Source organism: Dermacentor andersoni, chromosome 5 (assembly GCF_023375885.2).
Source record: "Dermacentor andersoni chromosome 5, qqDerAnde1_hic_scaffold, whole genome shotgun sequence".
NCBI classification, from domain to species: Eukaryota; Metazoa; Arthropoda; class Arachnida; order Ixodida; family Ixodidae; genus Dermacentor; species Dermacentor andersoni.
This window is the reverse complement of record NC_092818.1, coordinates 137594303-137615652: the sequence shown is the minus strand read 5'-3', so window position 1 is coordinate 137615652 and position 21350 is coordinate 137594303. Positions and strand designations below refer to the sequence as shown.

The following is a 21350-nucleotide window of genomic DNA, read 5'->3' as shown; positions in this document are numbered from 1 at the left end:
TGATGCAAAGCTGCCTAGACATCCTGGATTAGGGAACTGGAAAGAGACATTCTGAAAGTTGGTGGTGGTCACGAGTGCAATGGTTTCATATTTTTTCACAAAGGCTGCACATTAAGTGTGTGTTCTGTGCCATTATTGAAAAACACTGCTCTCTCTCTCCCCACCCTCATTTGACCCATGCTGTGCATGATGCCACACTCACATTTGTCTGTCTTGCTCTCAGGAAACTACACACGCCGGGACTTAAACATGCCAGCCGTGGTACCAGAGAGGAAAGGAGGCTACATGGACTATGCTAAGGACTCCCCTCTGACTAACATTGGCCTGTATCAGGCCACACTGACAGGTTTGTAAACAACACAGCCTCCCTACAATGCATTCAAATAACCATTACACAAACACAACACACACTGAAGACTAGTAAAGCATAACGGAAAATGAACTTTCATTGAAGAAATAAGCACTACATCTTGCCCGTGCCAGTGCAGCACCCTAGAACTTTTTGCAAAGCAGCGTACAATTGTAGGACAATGATCAGGATAGATATAGACAAACTACTGTGCTGGTCTGCAATAACAAGAGTACAGTAAAAGCTCGTTAATTCGCAACTCGTTAATTCGCAATTTCGCATAATTCGTAGTATCCACTGCGGTCGATCCAGCAATATATAAAAAGCAATATGTAACACATCCCACTAATTCACAGTAAAATCCGTGCCACCACCGATAATTCGAAATCCGCGCCATCGTGGACGGGGAGAGTGCTAGTGCACAGGAGCACGCTGGTAACGCTGGTGTCGCCGCGCGTACTGCGCAGCTTTGCTCTTTCCATCTATGACCCTTTGTTTAGTGCTGACTGGAGAGAGACGCGTTTGCTCCTGGCCAGGCACGGCCGACGCCCCTGTTGCAGGTCAATTCTCTCCCTCTCTCAAGACCTTCAAGGTAAAAACGTGGACGCAGCGCTACGTCTCTCTCTCTCTGTCTCTCTCATGTTACATATTGGAGGCTATGCACTTTTTCTACGAAGTGTTTTGCCGAGAAGCAGCACCAGGTAATGTCTAAAGCGTGGCAACCATGATGTTTATTGGTGCTCGCAGTACAAAGAAGCATAGCCTTTGAGATTCGTGCCTGTTACTCAAAGAAAAGCATCACTCGAATGCATGTTTGGATGCCACCTATGCATATAGTGGAACTCAGCAGCGTGCAGCTGGTGCAGCTACGAGAGTACAACGGAAACCAATGTCGCAGCAGGTTGTGGTGCATTTCACGAGCGCATTTTAGACGCAGCTCTTGTTCCTGGGGCAAGCATCGGCGGCGCTTCTCCTTTCTTACCTCCTTTTATCCTGCTTTCCATTCCCTGCTGGCGCTGAGCCTGCAGAAAGGGCTGCAGAAAATAGCGCTAACCTTTCCTTTCTCAAGACAAATACTTCTCTCTCGGCGGTGCGAAAGGCACCTTTAAAGTCCGATGTTTTCGGCACGCATCACTTGCGACCTGTCACGCTACGCAGCTTGCACTGTGCCAGCCAAAATGCCGTCCTCTCTATACTTCGACGCACACGCCGTCGGCTGCTCTCTTCGGAGCAAGCGCAGAACCCCAACCCGCACGCCACTTTGAACAGCTGCCTGCGACTGTCAGTAAAGCCAATGTGGTGAGGCTAAGTGGCCGCTTTTTTAAAGTGAAGCTTTCTTTGCCTCTTCCTTCGATTTTCCCACAGCTGATGCTGTTACTGCTGTTGTCTGGCACACTGCATACAAGGCAGGAGCAAGGCAACGGAAGAAACTAATTCATTTGGACCCCTGTGCACAATGTCCTCTACAGCTCTTTGGGCATGACCACATTAGCCTCTTGACAGCTGTAATTATCCAGGACCTCCCTCAAAGGCATTGCAGAAACTGCAGTGCTTACCTTTCTAGTAACTTGCGAGTCGAGAGGGGACATAAATAGATTTGTAGAGAGGAGGGGGGAGAAGAGGCAGTTCCCATACAATGAGGGGAGGGGGGAGAGGGAACAGGTGACGTGAGAAGGCAAGGAAGCACTACTACTATACGACAGTGGTTGCGGGGAAACTGGATAAGCTCAAGTTCAAGGTATGGTACAGTATGTTTCTGCTATTTCTGAAAAATAAGCACCATGCTAATATGTCAAGTGGACAACTTATGCAGGGCATGCAGAAGCAGAAGCCGCATTAATTAAAGCGCACCGGAGGGTCCAGGCGACACTACGGAAGTGGTTGCACGTCAAGTCAGTACTGTGGCCGCCGTTTTAGCTTTGCGGCTATGGCACCGCTCGAGGTTGCGTATTTGATCCTGACTGCGGCAGCCACATTCAGATGGAGGCAAAATAAAAAATGCACGTGCACTTAGATTTTGGGGCACATTAAAGGCCACAGTGTCGGAATTAATACAGCGTCCACCACGATGGCATGCCTCGTAATCCGATTGCTGTTTTGGCACACACAGCCCCATAATCTAAGTTTAATACTTCTGCCACAATGTGATGTACCATGTGAGGCAATGACAGTGCTCACCCCTCTGAGTTTATGAAATATGGCGCACAACAACGCCTCAAGCAAACACCTCTCCCTGCGTGTTCTGTGTACTACGCAGACAAACAGCAGTGGAGCACGCAAGGTAGCGTTTAACATCTACTCACCACCCTCGTGTTAGACTAAACATTGAAGAAATTAAGCTTTTGCTGTCCACATTACAGCCAATTATCATCAATAAAAGCAACCAGCACAAAAAGGTTCGCTTACATCGATTGCCATAGTGCGTGGGATCTGCATAATTTTCTCTCCGCGCCATGCATTGCGGGTCGGCGCAGTTGGTGCGACGAACGCGCATATGGAGCAAGAGCCATCTCAACGTCGGGCACGTTGCACCATGTTGACTGCGTAAAGCAATGTTGGCTACACCAGTGCATCAAACTATTGAGTTGTTGTTCTCGCCAACATGACATAGTGTGTACGCGTGCACGCACATTATGTCAGACTATATGCGCACCTTAGCCGAGCAATTTTTTCTGGCCTTCATTAGTTCGAATTTTGTTTAATTTGAACTTTCATAGTATCCCCATGTAATTCGAATTAACGAGCTTTTACCGTACACCAACATGTCCAAACTGCCACTCTTAGTCTATAGTCTATCCCATTCAGGTGTTGTGCACAATTGTGTACCCCGAGATAGTGCATCAAAAGCAAATGTGCAGATGAAACCAATGGTATTTCAAACATGTTGCACACATCTTGAAACACTTATAATTGGACCTGTGCTGCAAGTTTGCGCGATACAGTTAACGCTTGTTAACACGGGCTGTGATGATCCAGAGAAAAAGGTCTGTTATATCCGAAGTTCTTCTCTCCAAAATTACGGTCGCATTATGTTGTAGAATGGCAAAACTTAGCAAATAATACTGCTGTTTAACCCCTAAGTGATCGCAGAAATGCAAAGAACGTAGAAATTAATATAAATAACTATTGATAAATGGGTTTACATGGTAATCATACAACCGAGCGGCCCGACGTCTTCCTTTCCACCATTTACCCAGTGCTGGTTGCTGACAAATGGTAATTTCCCCATACTAGAACATACAGTCGAACCCACTTATAACGATACCGGATCTAACAATATATCAGCTATAACCATGAGAGGCTGCTACACCATCAACTTTGTATGTTTTCCGTGGTGAAATAACCCGCTTACTACAATGCCCCGATGCTGCATTATCGGTTATAACAGCGCCGTGTCGTCGTTTTATTCCTTCTGTTGCCCTTGTCTTGGGTGCGCTGTTACAATCGGTTATAACGATGAAGTCTGGCTGCTGGGTGCACGAGTCGAAAGATGGTGAAATGCAAAATTCTTGAAAAGAAAAAACAAAAACGAGAAATTCGAGCCGCTGCACGATGGGCCGCTGCTTCAATAGCCACCGTGCGCTCATTTTCCAGCCATCTCCGCACGCCTCTCCCCCGTCTCTCTTCCACCCTTCCAAACAAAAATGGGCTGCGCCCATAGCTCTAAGCTGCCCCACCCTCCGAAACACGATTGGACCGCACTAACTGCACTGCTCGCAGATTGCTCACATGTTGCTCGCTGGCTCCTCATTCAGCGCTGATCTGCAAACAGCTTAATCACTCGCATTTGTCTTTGTTGGTTGCGTCGAAATCGTTCCTGGCCATGCTGTTCCTCAGCCTCATTTGACCAACAGTTGGTTTGACTCGCCACCGAAACAGAAGATGGCTGATGCGCCTGCTAATCATCGGCTATACACGACGTTGCCGGGGAAAAGAAAGCACACGGCTATAGATTTGGAAACTAAGTGCTTCTAGCCGATGAGGCGATTGTCGCGAACGGGCTTGCATCAGATAGCGACAGCGACGACGGCAGCGATGATGCGGAAGGGCAGGTTGCCTCAACATTGTCCTTACAGAAGGCCCAGCAGGTGGTTCAGTCTCTCCGGGGCTTCGTTTTCGTGAGGGACCTTCCGCTACACTACGTAGAGCACCTGGATGCCTTGGAGAAGGATGTCGGCAAGCTTCGCGTAAAGCATGCAAGGCTGATGGACATAGGGTTTTCTCGTGCAAGTCAGTGAGAAGTATGTAGGGAGATGCTTGTGGCGATCCCGCCTCAGCATTTCTTCTGGATTTCTGAAGCTGACAGACTGCCACGACAGCCTTTTCGCAATTTTTGAAAGGCCCATTTTGGGGCCACCAAAGCAATGCCTCAGCGGTGCTATCGTTATAGCTTGCCACCCATGACCCCTCTTTGCTGTTGTTATAGCAGTGCCATTCTTTAACGCCAACAACTGCGGCTTGTTACACACGATCGGAGCTCCCAGAAAGCAGTTAAACGAGTGAACACATTCAGCAGCCAGATGGAGGAAGGTAGTAGGGAGGGGCATTGGCCTCCCCACCATTATAGTTTTCTCACATCAGCTCTGCCATCCCCTTATTTTGATTTTTTCATGCAGCCCGGTCATAACAATTACCGGTTATAACAGTGGAATTTTCGTGGCACTTGGATATTGTTATAAGGGGGTTCGGCTGTATACACATCCACACAATGGCAAGATGAACTGCCGGCAATGTGGCCAGGAGATGGACAGCCAGCGCTGCTGTGCCGGCCAGCAGGGCCGAGCATGTTGCCACCACCAATGACTAACATTGGCTACAGTTTGTTCTGCACGCAATACCGTGGCTGGTAGTATAAACTGATGTCTTAATTTTGTCTTTCACAACAAGCAGCGATTACTGTTAAATCTGTAGCACAAATGAGAACTGTGTTGCAAGGCGAGTTCAACTCGGAGCCTACATCTGGCCGCCACTGCGAGACGGTTTGACCGCATCAAGCGTCTCACAATCTCAACCTGTGAATAGCAGCAGTTACCTTCCTTTTTGTGCGAAGTGATGCGGTGAGAAACGAAAAAATTTTCGATACGGTTCATTTCACAATTGTTGGCGGTTGTTATAGAGAGCACCGTATGCTATGGCTTTGCTACAAAGCTGGTTTGGCCTAGTGGGGCTGTCAGCGCTTGATCGGCACCGAACCAACAGCTGTGGGCAGCGGTGGTCTGCTTGTGTGGTTAACGCAAAAACTCTTCAATGGCAGAGCATCATGCGACACGCCATTGTGGAAAACATGCTGCTAGTGTATTCGTTCCTTAACCCTTTCAGAGTCAGCGTTTTTCACCAAATGGGAGCTCCCAAGGTCGAATTTTTTTATTGCAAATTTAAGATCTTCACACAGACCTATTCTGAAAAAAAATTTACCACAACTTTTTCAGAGTGACCATAAAGTGACAAAACATATTTTCCATAGGTAAACATGCATTGTTTATTCATGAATACAGATGGGCTTCCATAAATACTTATAATAGAAATAAAAAAGTAGACACACTAAAATAGAGATATTCAGTTTCAGCACTTGGGTTGGTAGTTGTGTGCATCAGAGAAATCATCACTTAACTCGCAGCAGAGCAACCAGTATGCGTGCCCGTAGCATAATTGAACTGTGCACCAATCAGAAAAGCGAAACAAGTCAGGAACTTGCAGTAATCCTTCATTCTATCGCTAATGAAAGGCAATCAGTTTTTGCGAGCCGAGTCTCGAGAAAAGAAACGCAGGCATGGCAGCATTGTTTGTATACGATGGCATTGTTTGTATATACCAGCGCTCTCCTGTCAATAGATGGGATCACACACCTGTGAGCAACAGACAAGCGAGCATCTAGCTCGCTTTGAGATATCGGAGACCGTTTAAAACTTGGTTTGAGAGATTTGAAACTGTATAAATATTGGTTTTTACAATCGCAACAAATGAAAACAGCCTGCAAGGCAAAACCAAAACTAACCGCCACATGCCCTAGCATGTGCAAATGCACAAGCGGTCACTGAAATAAATGTCTAGCGTAAGAAAGCCATGGAATGAAAACCAAAATGCTGCAGAGCAAAAAAAGAAAAAAAGAATTATTTTATCCACACGTGGTAGCAGCACTTGCTGGGCAACAAAGAGTCGAAAAAGTGTGTAAAATGATCTAGTAAAATTAGTTGAAATGTAGACAGCTGGGTGTTTCCTCGCGGTGTCAGTATGTCGTCATATAGCAGTTCACTTCTTTCATTGTTTTTAAGAGTGTTTTACATCAGGCGTATTTTTCAAGTGGTAGGACAACTGCTTTCCAACTGTGTTAGACATGAAATAGTTGACATTCTCGTATCTGACGTTCCTGTAAAGAGTTGTCACAGCAAGCGTACATTCTGTAAAGTTGTCAAAACTTGCGAAGAACTGAAAATTCCTAGTCTCTTTTGCAGCTGTACACTTTTCAGGGTAATGAAGATGCAATTAATGGGGCAAAACTAAACCTTCAGTGGACAGAAATAATTGGGGCCTGAAGAGGCTATAAATTTATCTGTGGAAGCAGCTGCATCGTCCTCTGCTTTTCTTGTGTACTTGTCTCTCTGTGTTGTATCGGAAAGTCGTTTATAATGTTAAGAGCCCTTATCCTTTTCTCTACTTTCAGGGAATGCTATGTGTGAAAGTGGTGTCACGTTCAGTCATGTGTTTTCATCTCCATCTCTGCGCTGCATACAGACATGCACTAATATCCTAACAGGTAAGTATGTGTGCCTCCCTAGTTTTGTTTGGCCTCAAGCTTTTATGCAAGATTCTCCGGCAAATGCTTTGTTTGTGGAAGCTGTCTTGTCACATTCTTCATGTTGTTTACTAAATTCACCCAAAAAGTTGTTGGTTCAATAGTTCAAGTTGCGACATTAGCAATATCATAACATAGGAAGGCTTTCGTAGTGTGATATTTATTAAACATGCTTGAAGTTGAAACGTGAACCCTAGAATGTAGGTGCATTTTGCGAGGACAGATTTGCTGCTGCACAAAGACTGTGTGTCCTGTAGTTCATTCAAGCTGTGTAATTTCTTTTGTTGTTTATAATAACCATCAAATGAAGAAGAAAATGAAATGAGAGGATGTGGATTTAATAGGAAGGTTGAGCAGAATATAATCTTCTGTTTAGTTGGTTTGACACAGCTTGCAGACATTGTGAGAAAGCATGGAGGATAACAGGACAGGACAACTGCAGGAAATGCTGCCGTCTCTGCCGTGTATTCGTCCTGTCTTCCCTGTTCTCCACACTTTCTGCCTTGTTTTGCAAGAAAGTGCCCAGGTGTGTGGGGCTGGGCATTGAAGAGTGGCCGTCTCTCTTCTTTTCTGATGTGCCTTGAGGTGACTTCCAAAAATGAGCAAGTCTGGTAACCTCAGAATGTCTGTCAATCACGGCAGTGCCACACTGATCTTAGGATTTTTTTTTTTTTTTTTTTGTAACGCAGTTACATTAGACACAGGCTAACTTGTGCTCGTTTCAGTAGAAACACCCACCATAGTTGCTTGGTGGCTTTGACATTGCACTGCTAAGCACAAGGTAGCGGGATCAAATCCTAGCCACAGCTGCGGCATTTCAATGGGGGCAAAATGCAAAAACGCCCATATACTGTGCATTGGGTGCACATTGAAGAACTCCAGGTGGTCGAAATTAATCCGGAAACCTCCACTACGGCGTGCCTCACAATCTGGTTGTGGTTCTGGCGCATAAAGCCCCAGGATTCCATTTTTTTTTTAATTTTGGGTAGAAACAATTCAGCAAGATGTGGCGAGAAGGGAAGATGAATATGCTATGTCATTCGTCTTCCAGCTTTGTCTCCTATTTATGCACTCTTTCAGCCTGTAGTTCATTGGTAACAACAAAAATTTCACTTTCCAACTTCTCAACTAGCCAGCTTTGTAGTTTTATGGTAGTTCTCTAATACATAAGCTTCGACAGGAGTGAGGCAATGTCCTCTATGAGGAGGGCCCTCTTTCCCCTGAAAACTGTGGAACTATGGATGCAAGAGCTACCCCTTTACACAGCCCAGGGTAAACTCCAGTAGTACACAGTGTGGCTCGTGTTCTCTGAACAAACGCTGTACGCCTGTCTTAGAGGGAAGGTAGAGGAGAACACCGACTTGTTCTGATTGCCTGTAATGGAATAGCTTTCCTGCATAGCTTCTACAGTCATGCACTAGCGATCTCCAGTTCATGCACTACCAGGCCCTGCTGCCTTAGGCCTGCGAAGAGAGGGTGCCACATAGGCTGAAAAAGCACCGACAGAGCAGTGTGAAGAAGTTGCTGTAGGAAGTTCTTCAGATTTGCTTTCACATTGAAACCTAACGTAGTTTTATTTGTCTTAAGTTGTCTGCATGATCTACTATATTTAAGGTCATATTGTCTCATGGAAGGCAATTCAGTGTGTTCACAGTCATGGCACCAATTCTTTAGCCTTAAGAAGCACTGAGAAAGCAGTGAGAGGAAGTTGCCCTATTGAGTTCTTCAGATTTGCTTTCATATTGAAATCTAACAGTTTTACCTATCATAAGTTGTCTGTATGAGTTACTAAATGTAAACAGGTTGTGCTGTCTCATGGAAGCTGGTTCAGTGTGTTCACAGTCATGGCACCAATTATTTCCCAAGTTTGCATCATTTTCTTGCTTACAATGGATTTGTCCTCTGTAAAAGCATTGCCTTCGACATCTTAGAGCACTAATCTATCACTTTAGCTTGATTTACAGAATTGGTGTTTAATGCCCCTTTAATGCCATAACCTCTGACAAATTTTTGTCTGCCTTGTAGCCATGTGGTCATCGGTCATCATTCAGAATGACTGCTGATGGTCTTGTCTTGCTTGCATGCGTGAATGCAGCATTGCACTTCGAAGACATGCTCATCAACGTGGAGCCTGGGTTATTTGAGTGGCTCGCCTGGTACCCCGAAGGCACGCCAGCATGGATGACACCTGCTGAGCTGAAGGAGCAAGGGTTCCACATCAACCTCGACTACAAGCCGCTCATCGAACCTGAGGAACTGAAACACAAGAAAGAGTCTGTAGACCAGTACTACATGCGGAGCTTCTATGTTGCTCAAAATGTCTTGAAGAGGACAGCACCGGAAGGTGAGAAGGCTGGTGTGCAAATAAGTGTGAAAGCTGTTCCGCAGGATAAGTTTGGAGGGCGTTCTTCAAGACATCTCATCATTATCATTATTTATTGTGCCCTTAATGGCCTCTCTCAGGGTATCACATACTGGGAGGAATACAAAGAATAAGTGATACATTGAAACATGGTTACCTAACATCTAAAACAAGTAGACATTTCGTAGAACACCTGAAAAAAAAAAACAGAGGAACATAAGATATAAAGAAAGTATTAGTCTCAGAGATGATTTGTCAGCATTTTCTAGAATTTTAAGGGCTTTTTTTTTTTTACTATTTCTTCTGGTAAATTATTCCATTCTTCAATTGCTGTTAGTAAAAATGATTAGTTAAAACTATTGGTCGAGCCATGTAGATGCTGTACACTACAACTGTTGTACACTGCGACACCTTGTCCCGCTGCCCTTCTTGTGCATCAGCTATACCTGTCCTGCGTCTGCATATTTCTTAATCCCACTCTGTCTTCTCCCACCGACTACATTTTGCTTTCCTGCCTGACACCACTTTCTCCTGTTAATTCCAGCTATAATATCATCTGCAGTACCTTAGTGCCTATGGGTGTTGTGCAGCTGAGCTCAACATTGCAGGTGCCACATTTCAATGGCGCTGAAATGCAAGCACACCCGTTTAATAGATTTAGAAGAACGCCAGGTGGTCAAAGTTAATCCAGAGTCCTACATTGCAGCGTGCCTCATAATATGGTTCTGGTTTTGTAAACGTAAAACTCTGGAATTTATTTTAATCTTTCTTTATGTTAACATTACACTTATCATTTTCTGTTCTATTGCTTATTGTGTGTCCCTTAGCTAGTTTTGAAGTTTCTCTGTTCTCCAAGTTTTGCAGGTACACCAAGTACTGGCAGAATAGAGGGATTACTGTATATATTTTATTGTTACTTTTGTATTATTTTTTATTTTTTTCAAGGATATCAGTAAGCTTTTGTTCATAACTTGGGAGTACCTGTCAAACATGTCCTGGCCTGACCCATGTATGCATAACTTTCATAACCTACTCTGAACTCTCCCATGTCTTTGACAAGCTGAGCTTGTCACCACAGTCCTATGCCAACATGTGTTTTCAAAAAGTACAGCTCGTCTCTTACAATTATCTACTTGCCCTACCACTTTCATGCATTAAACTTAGATTACACAACCGCACTGTTAATAGGGTAATTGAAGATATTTAATGCTTCATTTTGTCACAGGCCAATATGGTGACACAAATTGAGTGGGGCATCCCATCCAGTGCACAAGAGAGGGAATAGTATGTGCATAAAAACGAGTAACAACAGCACAAGAAATGACATAAGAAGGAGACTGATGAAGCGCTGATGTTTTATTATGCATACAGTAAATACATACAGATATGCGAAAAGGGGAGGAGTGAGAGCAAGCTACATTGCGAAAAAGAAAGGAATGATATTGAAAATTAAGGTCACTATATGGGCGCCGTTATCAACATGCTAGAAAAGTGATTTCCTTGGTGAGGAATGATATCGATCACACACTCACACACGTCACCTTTTCCATCGATGCAGTAAGCCTCGTATAGTGTCACACACACAAGTTGGTCACCATAACGCCTTAGTGCTTTGCACTGATTAAATAAAGTCTTATAGCCACATAGAGTGTAATGCGCTGCTAGGTGGCTGCCTGCACTTTCCTTCATTAAATTTGGATGTTCTCTGAGGCGGTTGTTAACAGAATGACCATCTTGTGTCCTGTTCCTTGCTCTCTCTCTCTCTCTCTCTCTCTCTCTCTCTCTCTGCAATGTGTACCAACCGGCTCAAATGCGCACTTCCTTATTGAATAGTATGTACTCATACATACCCTTGCACTTCTAGCAATCACATCATACTGTTTTGCTCTTGGAGTGAAAACACAGCAGTACTACGGAGAGGACAGGATGAAAACTCTTATTGCCAAATACAACCACTTGGTACAACTGGAAGTTGGGGAAGAGTATTTATAGTACAGAAAGGCAAGCTTGTAAAAAACATAGGCACTAGTAGAACAAGTAGCTGTAGTCGATTTTATGTAAGATAGACACATTGTTGCGTCAATTAAACATTAATTGAACATAAATTATTGTTGACCAGTGGAATACCATTTAACCATTCGATGCATCGCCACAGTTGCAAGTGTACTCCAAATAATGCACAATATAGTTTTGGCCAGACATGAGAACAAAGAAGTGCATCTTATGGTTGAGGCATGGCATATAATTAATAACAGTAGCACACGCATGAGTCAGCCCTCGGTTATCCTGCATAAAGAATTGCCATGCCTAAGATGGTTATCTTTTGCAAGGGCGCATGCACGCGCGCGCGCTCACACACGCGCACGCGCGCACGCACAGGGGGCATTTGTGTTGTCCTTCGCATTGTGCTCGTCATGTTTGCACACCTACCTTTTGTACATTAATGCAAGAGGCTTTAGCTCTTAATATTTTTTCAGTGAATTGAATTGCTTCTGCCATTGCATAATTTTCAAATGCTGCCAATGTTCGTAACTCGATTCTCATAAGATTTTTTTTTTTTTTCATTATTGCTGTACAAGAAGAAAAACCGAAGATGTTAAAAATGGCTTACATAGTGCGTAATTCATTCACAAACTGATAAAGGCATGCAAATTTTTTTTTCCCCTATGTCCTGCTGCTACAGGTGGAAATGTGCTGCTTGTTGGCCATGCGGCAACCCTGGAGACATGCACTCGCCAGTTGACAGGTCGTAAGCCTCGGTCAGCAACAGAGCTTGTACAGCTGGTGCACAAGATCCCGTACTGTGGTCTGTGCGTGGCCCAGGAGGTTCCAAACTGTGGATCCCAGGCCGCTGCAGAGGGCACCGCTGGAGGCACTGGCTGGGCACTGGTGGCGCCTCCTATCCCTCCTTTGACCCACAGTGCCAACACTCGTTTCGATTGGCGCTGCATGCTTTCAACGTGATTGAGCTGCATGGGCAATGCCGCCAGGTGGCGTAGGAGAAAGTGTCAGCCCCGAGGGTCACTTTCACTCACCAGGTGCGAAGAGAAGGAGTAGTATGGCTGTGCCGCCAGTGCAAAGTGTTCAGGGCCGGTTCGCAAGGCAAGCTGCAAAGGCGACACATCTTTACGACTTGCCGTTTGCAAACCATCATTGCACCGGTGCACTGTTATGCAAATCATCGAAAGGGGCTAATGTCAACAACCTAGTGTTTTCAGAACAGGAGTGCATGTTAACCAAAACTGATGTTGGATCGCACTGGTCAGTCTGGAGGAACAACCTCTTATGTCCAGATTTTGCATATTGGCATCTGCGAGAAAAACAATGCAAGAAAAAAAGTAGCAGACAAGGAAACACACAAACACAGCTGTGACTCTACCCTTGTCTTCGTCATTTCTAGCACATTTAGCACTATAACCATAATGTATTGCCCATAAGCCCAAGCTATTAGAGCTGCCATGGGAACACAAAGTGCTCCACTTCAGATCACAGCTGAGGTTGTTACAAGCACCCAGTTACCAAAATGGGGTATACTTTCCACCAGGCTTGTTAAATGATTCAATGCCGTTGTTGCCTGGTAGCTTGATTTGCTTATCAAATTACTTGCTGTTAAACGAAGCCTCAAGACAGCCCCAAGCACAGCCAGATATCATACAGTAAAGCACAATGTTGCCCAGTGATGCTTACATACAGGGTTGAATAAGAACAAACTAATCCTCTCAGCAGCCCAAAGCAGTGAAGTCCTCCCTTGAAGCTCTGTCTGGACATGTGCGTAGACAGCAGAGCAAGAACGAGCAATCTTCCATGGAGCTATATTCGGTGACAACCTAAGAATTCAGCATGAGCTGCGCCCACAATACTGCAGTGAACCTGCCCTCCATGCCTCCGCTCTTCGAATCAGTTAGCCCGAGAAAGGTGAAGCCAGCGCTTGTCCCGAGTTCTTCTCTGAAAGAGAGCCACACCAGCTGAAGTCTGCTCACAGCTTAAGGGCTATTTCCTTGCTAATGTAAATTCTAGGCTAATCGAGAAATAAAAACTCGTTTCTATCTGAAATATTACTTTTGGCTGAGTCCTGATATTGTGAACTCCCATAAAACCTGACAAGATGTTCAAGTTTCATCCTAAAAACCAGCGACATAAAGATAGGTCTGTGCAGTGAAATCAGCCATCTTATGCGAAAACGGAAAGTGCCTGATATCACGGAAATGAAAAAACATAATTGGCTGGCACATCTATAGGAATTCTCTTCGAGTTGGGCAGCGGTCCATATGTCGCTGCATTTTTAGATTGTTGCCGGCTGTAGTTGGTCAAATACGACCATAAAATAATGGGAACCAAGTCGACCAGTCCAGTCAAACGGTCTTCTCCGCCGTGGCTAAATAAGTAACTTACTGCAGACTGGCCAGTTAAATTCATAGAAATACAGTACTGCAGATGCACTCTGGCTGTTGAAGGCCATTGTAGAACTTGAAGCATATTCATAAAAAAAACAAGGAGTGGAGTGACCACTGGTGGACAGAGTGAATCCACTGCTCTGGGAACAAATAGATCATGATAATGTATTTGCAGCCATATACGGCTGTAACTGGCCTTTAATTGCATGCAGGTGCCAACTAGTTCAGCAACGATAGCTAGGTCACTCAACATTGAGTCTGCACATGTGATATGCGTGTAAGGTGGTTAAAAGTAAACTTTAGTTTTGGTCTCGGGGCATAGCTGTCTTCGAAACACCGGGGGTTGTAATATAATTGCTCTCTCAGCATTGTGCTTGAACTGAAATATCATTCATTGGGTACCTCAGTGCTTGCTTCTGTGCTACTAAGACAGTAATGTATGAGTGCTTTCATTAAAAATGGTCTCTAGTAGCTTTAGAAGAGTGCCGACATGACATTTTTTACTTTCCATTTTTTGCTTCAAGTAAAAGTTTTAGACCTAGAAAAAAATATGAATACCAATTTGCATAATAGTTTTTCGGTGAACCAGTTTCAGTTTTGCTTCCCAGAGCAAGTGCCAAAATGTCACATTGTTCTACTCCCACTTGACTACCTTCAGGTAGTCAAGTAAAAGTCAAGTGGGAGCCGTTATAAAACACATACACCTCCTGGGAAATCAGCCAGGAGGTGATTAGCCATTATTTTAAATTATTTAGTGTGTTCTGAGGCCTAGCACTATTTCTTCTAGCAATTTGCAATCAAGGTTCTTTGAAAAAAATGAAAAGTCACCTTTATACTCTAATTAAAATGTCCAAATGCTGCCATATTGGACTGATGATACAGTAGCCGCCCTATTTCATTGCTGAGCACTGAAAATGCATCCCAACAACTCCTGTTGTTAGGATGCAGCACAGTTGCTGCAATCACCCACCACCCAGAGAAAGTGTGTATTTGTTGACATAACCCGCGCTACAAAATTCTCAAGAAATTTTTAATTGAAGTGTGGGATGCAGCCAACGTGGCTTCAGCAAAGAGGAACAGCCATGAAAGTGGTGATGACTGAGCATACAAAATTATTCTTTTGGGGCTGTGGCTTGTGCCGACAGTTGTGCTGTGTTGTGTTCATAAAGAATTGAATGTTGTTGGATGCAGTTGCCTGCACATGTTATATGTTCGTGTTTTTTCTCTTTTTTTTTTTTTTTTTTTTCTCGGGAGTTCTAAGCTGGGGCTAATAGGTTTCGATTCATTATGGCAAAACAGCACAGGCAATAGTACGGGTGAGACAGACAACACAATGCACTGTTTATTTTACTATGTAACTTTTTACAAGGGCAAAAATGCAGATACCAGTCACATGCAAAGCTATGTTATGCAGGTTAAATTTTGTTAAAGAGACACTTAAGGGAAAGATTGCCTGAGCTGTAATAGTAAATTACTCTTCTACAACAACAAAAGAAACACTAAATTGTGAGAAAAAACATAGTAAGCCCAAAAAGACTCAAAAACAAAAGATTGGTGGCAATGATGCCTTGAATTTTCTGCACCAGCTAGCTGTGACATCGCAAATTCTAACAGTGTCTGCTCAAGCCTGGTTAATATTTTATTGCTACATTATATTCTAAAACAGCCAAAGACTGCATTAAGCAAGTGTCAGAAACATGTACTGAGCCACAATGGCCCTAATACGAGAAAATGCTTTGAAATATGTGATGTCACATTGATGCACCAGCGCTTGGGTTTTTGGCACGAAATTCTAAACATTAAGCTTTGACCTTAATTTTCTCTTCTATTAATCAATCTCTTACTACGAAATTAATGAAAATAGAACTTTGAAAGAATACTTTCTCTGTCTTAACTGATTCAGTGTTTTTCTTTAGTGCCTCTTTAATTACCTGCTGAAATGAGGTAATTTTTATATCAGCTACACGGGGGTGTCCTGAAGATGATGGTGCCCAACGGCTAAGTCTGAAATAGTTCGTATGTAGCACAGTGACAGGGAGTTGGCACGTATTGCTAAGGTTATCTGGGTATTTCACATCACTGTCATTGTCATCATCAGCCGTATTGAAGAGAAACCTGTGGCATATCACAGTTTCAGTCGGCATCTCCTGTCTGTAACCGTAGCGAGAAAGTACAGTGGAATCTCAGTTATGATCTTTTGCAAGTTATTCGAAAATGTCATTTACCCTGGCACTACCCCAGCATCAAGGATGTTGACTTGAATACTGCTGTCGTGCTGAACAAGCAAAACTGGGCTGCCGAGCTGCCCTGTGTTACAGTGAGCTGTAGTAGGGGCGGCGTGCTCACTTCAGTACGGTGGCAACGGAGAGCGCTGCGACTGCGAGTATCAGCGTCAAGTGTTTTGCTCACAGCGCACCGTGTGTTGCATCGGTTTAATCAGCGTAGCTTTAGTGGTAGCTACGATCGCTCCGTGTGCAGGTGTGTTTGTGCTGTGACCAGCCAGGACATGCTTTAGTTTTTCCTGTGCGTGTAAGATGTCAACGCACTGATATGGTGTTCAAGATTGTAGAGTGCGGTTAAGTTCGGCCAACGATGACACAGAGACGCCAGAACCACTGCTGCACGCCAGGCTGGGTGTACTGCATCGCTCTGAGCTCGCGCACCGATGTCGCTCCCTATGTTTGCACGCATGGAAGAAAATTCATTTGACATACGACCTTGATATAAACCTAAAAAATAAAAAATAGAGAAAACGTTTCTAGTCTACAGTGCGTCTGCCAAGCTCTTATGACATCGTTCTCAAGGTTCCACTGTTGTAGGGAGCCTGCGAAAACATGGCATTCATGAAGGCTCCCTACACAGTACACTCTACCCCACATTGCAGCCACAAATTGGCACCACCTCGCACTTTCGTTTTGATTTAACATCAGCGGCTTCACTCTCGCGGGGCCTCTGAGCACGCTACCTCTATTCTTGCTCACTGCACCTCTGTAAACTGCTAGTCTTAAGAAGATTTAGCTTTTTTTCACACAAACTTTTTTTTAATGAAGGTATCTGAGAAATCTTTCTTGTTTACCTTGCCTAACAGAAGTACTAAAAAAATATCACAGGTGCAGTTGCGCACTTCAGTCAATTTTTTTTTTTTTGCAGAATTTTTCGTTTCCATGTCAGTTCATTGTGAGGTTTGTGACATGGATGAAACTGAGTAGCTAGTGTACCAGCGTATGGCAGTGTTGCATCAACATTCGTTACCATAAGCTCGGCTATTAAAGTTATGACTTGGATTCCACTGTATTCCTCAATGCATAAGGTGTAGACATTTAGAAACAACTGTTTTGGAGAGTTGGCACCCTCGACCAAGTGGCCAGAAACATGCTGCTTCAGCACTGGCCGCAGTTGTTGCACTTTCATATGTATGACTGCTTGCGACAAAGCCTTTAGACACAGAGTCATAAAATAGCAATTGTCAGTGATGTAAAAGTAGTTTTTGCTATTGTAAAGCCAGCTACTGCCCAAGCACCAACCTCATTCAACGGTGTGACAAACAGACATTCAGTGAATTGCTGAAGTAATGAGCTTTACTAACGAACCCAAGGTTTCCTGTGCTCAAGGATTTTTGACGCTGTTTTTGTGTAGTTGTAGATGCCATGTGAAGATGTTGCTGCTGTTGCAGTGGTGGAACTGCTATGAAAGCTGCGCAAAATTCCACCAATGCTGTTGTGGGGAACAAGGGACCGTAACTGGAGTGATCATTTTCGGAGGTCTCCACTTTCAGCAGTTGCACTCTGCCTACACTCGTAAGAGCTCTGTGTCCAGACAAGCAGTACAGTGCCGTTCACTGTTAACAGGAGCGTGTGAGCATGTGGCTCAAACTTTTGGAGGCACGTGAACTTTAGTTGCCAGCAGGAGCAGTGCCGGTGCACCGCGCCGACGACCTGGTTTTAATTTTTGCCGCCTGCTTGTCTGCTGCAAGTCATCTGCAGCCAATCCAGGTCTCCAAAACTTGCTACAGAAGGAAATTGGCTTGCGCCACACAGACTTGCATGTTCACATAAGCAGTGGGCCACACTGTACAGGCAACACCAATACAAAAGGGAACACCTAAATCAAATGATGATTGCTACACAAGTACAAATTAGAGCATGATGACTTGTTTGTGCATTCTACGTGAAGCTAACATTCTGAAAGGAAATTTAGCAATCCAAACCCACCACAGTGGCTATAGTGTTCTGCTGCTGAGCACGCGGTCACAGGTTCAATTCCTGGCTGCAGTGGCCGCATTTCAGGGCAAAATGCAAAAATGTGCGTGTTCTTAGATTTATGTGCATGTTAAAGAATCCCAGGTGGCCAAAATTAATCCAGAGCTCTCTGCTACACCGTCTCTCGTAGCCAGAGTATTGCTTTGGGATGTTAAACCAGATGAAGTAATTAGCAGTTAAAAATGCAATTCACGTGTTTCCTCTCTGTTGGTCCACTGTGTACTTATGTCGCCGTTTCATTGCAAACCGTGAAAGCTGGCTGTATTCCATGCTTCTGAATGTGACGTTGTGGTGGGCCACTGAATTGTTTTGATGGGTACTTGGGTGTTGGAAGTTAGCGGCTTTGTTTGACTGCTAACAACCCACTTGAGGTGCTTATTGATGTATGGAGTAAAGGTGCATGTCTGCCTATTTTAAGAAGCGAAATGATGCTGTTCACACATTTTGCTACATGTGGGAGCATCTAAGATGTGCATTAACTTGGAAGCTTTTCTATTTGTTCATGCGTAATTTTGTAGTATCTGGGCCTGCCCAGATTTGTAGTATTTGGCCTGCCTACTCCATGCTACTTTCCGGTGGTAACTGTAATAAGCACTGCAGATTGAGGTCGGACCGACAAGTGCTGTTATTTTTAATATGCTGTACTTGCCCACAAGGCTGTAGTTGTGCTAAATTTTCTGGTTACTGCTTTAGATGTACGCATCACTCAGACCAGATTTATTGGGAATGCTGTGATGCAGGCAGAAAGTTATGTAGTAGTTGAGTGAGTGCTAAAGCCATTGACAAAGGATTTGCCCTCTATGCAATAATTTTATTGTATGACTGTAGCCTTCCCCCCAAAATTGCTGCAATGAATTGATCTTTGACTTGCTTAGTCGTGTGGCAGGTTGTTTTGTCAGAACAGAGCCATCGTTGTGTAATTGGCGCCAAATGGAACACACAAGAGAAGGGTACAGACATCAGAATCTGTACCAGCTAGCCGAAATTTCAGTTCTTCAGGACAGAGAACTTATTTTTCTGTGCAATGTTAAGGCACAATCGTTGCCAGTGCCAAGCACAGTCATGTGCAGTCCCAAGAAACTGCATAAGAAAATAGAAACACGTAGCTTACATGGAAATTACATGTTTTTCATGGCCAGTCACCTGTGCAACTTGCATGACAGGAAATCACTATTGGCCATAGGCGTGCTGTGGTTGCTTTTGCTCACCGTCAGGCTTTACATTATTCTTAAACTGCTCTGGTCATACTTGTAGCCATACTTTAAAGTTATACTACCATGCTTTCTTTACTTCTGCGGTTAGCATTTCAGTCTTCACAGGTTGTGTTGAAGCAGCTGCCTAAATCCTCGAGTGAACACTTGAGCTGCATGATTGGTTGCAGAGGAAACTGTCATCCACAGCCGTTAGAAGTGTTGCAGTGCCCTTGAGAACATTTGGCTGAAGCCATACTTTAACAGTGGAGCAATTTACCATGGAGCTAGTTGACAAAAGACAAGTGGAAAACATGGATTCACTCTGAATCGACCAATAGGGAACAAATTCTTGACCGCAGAGTGTTTCAAAACGCGCTCCATATCGACAATCCGGATTCGCTTTTAATAGTAGCATCGATCCAGCAGCGTACAACTTGCATTCGGCTAACACTGGTGATAGTTTCTCACAGTGACATGCCACTGGATATTTTGTGCACCGGATGCAAGAAGAGAATGACCACTGCTCACAAGCATTTGTATGAGGCACACTGAGTGTTGGCATTATGTCACCCACTGGTGTGACGAGTTACCTTTTGCACAAACTTTCCATTTGTGATTGTTGATTTATATTAAAGCACATGTTCCGGCAACTGAACAGCTCCGCAGGCACTTGCAGCGTACACGGCTGTTCGAAAAACATATGGAGCCATGGTGACGATCTTTCCCACACATGCACGAAGCAATGAACTCGCGAGGTCAGCTTACATGTGTGCCATACTTTGTCTGAAACCATAACAAAGCTATGCTGACATTTTCAGCTAGTTCTTCTGGCTTCTTTAGGCTTGAAATGGCTGAAATCATTCGGTTTGATTATCAGCGCAGGAAAACCTGTAGCCACATCCACTCAGTGAGAAGAAATAAATTCCCTTCTGGTGATGCTGTGAATAATACAGGTGGTTTCACACCGACAAAATCATGAAAGGAGGTGCAGGTGGGCAGGGTTCATCAGCTGGCGATATGGCACATCTGCTGGTTGTCATGACAACCACAATGATATGATGGCAGAGTTGCTTTTCTACCTTTCTCAGCTGCCTAATGATATCACCACACATTGAGCTCCAAGTTGCTCGAAGCATCTGCAACTTTTTCTGGCTGTGTCAAGGAAAGGGGGTTTCTATCTTGAATGTTTCTTGCGTTGTGGTCACAACCTGTCATCTTCCTCCAGTGCTTGAGTTCAGCTTAGAGCTGAAAACTGTGAGTTGTTTTCGTTGCAGTGTGCTTTTGTGAAAAAACTGTGCCATCGTATGAAAGTTTCCTTTCCTCTGTTTAGGGACCTCTTGCTATTCATGAGGGGTTTGGTGTTGTAGTCCTGTTATTTTCTTCTAGGAGAAGGTACCTTCAGTGAATCACGAATTGCTGTTGCCTTTGTTTTCTCTTGCATGTAGCCCATTGTTAATTTATTTTTGTGTAAATACACATCTTGTGCCGTGTGTGCCGAAAACCTTGTGTACAGATTGTAGAGGTGTACAATGAAAAATTGTTTTGGGCAGAGGGCAACTTATAAAACATGTATTTGAAATTCTATGTGTGCAACTGTAAAAGCAAGACAGTTTACCATTAAATTATTTCTTGTTATCATGGCTTGCTTGTTTTAATTCTGCACTGGTCACATTTAGTGGCAGACTTGTGTATAGCAAGGTGAGTCAAGTAGGTGTCTTCAGCTTGAAAGCGGTGCGAACGCCGGAATTCTTTCACAACTGACTGCTGTTTTCAATGTGTTAATGTGCTGTAATGTATAGTAATGAAATTGTTGATTTCTGCAAACATGCGAATTGAATACTGTGAATGTGAACATATTCTATTGAACATCATCTATGGCACTGGCTGATGTAGCCATGATCTGCGCCTTACATCAAGGGCAAATGGAAGTGACAGTAGATCTTACATTTAAAGGGACACTAAAGGCAAAGATTGTGTTGAGCTAGATTGAAAGATTAGGC

At 44.0% G+C, this 21350-nt stretch overlaps 1 protein-coding gene across 2 annotated transcripts in view; it reads left to right on the top strand.

Moving 5' to 3' along the window:
• Epp (Ecdysteroid phosphate phosphatase) overlaps window positions 1-20985 on the top strand; it is a 65319-nt gene extending 44334 nt beyond the window's left edge. For both annotated transcript variants that reach the window (XM_050178683.2, XM_050178685.2), the window contains 4 exons: window positions 224-346; window positions 7011-7103; window positions 9238-9486; window positions 12188-20985. In XM_050178683.2, coding sequence (XP_050034640.1) covers window positions 224-346; window positions 7011-7103; window positions 9238-9486; window positions 12188-12468 — 746 coding nt within the window. In that variant the 3' untranslated portion in view covers window positions 12469-20985. The remainder of the gene's footprint in view (window positions 1-223; window positions 347-7010; window positions 7104-9237; window positions 9487-12187) is intronic.
• The last annotated feature ends 365 nt before the right edge of the window (window positions 20986-21350 follow it).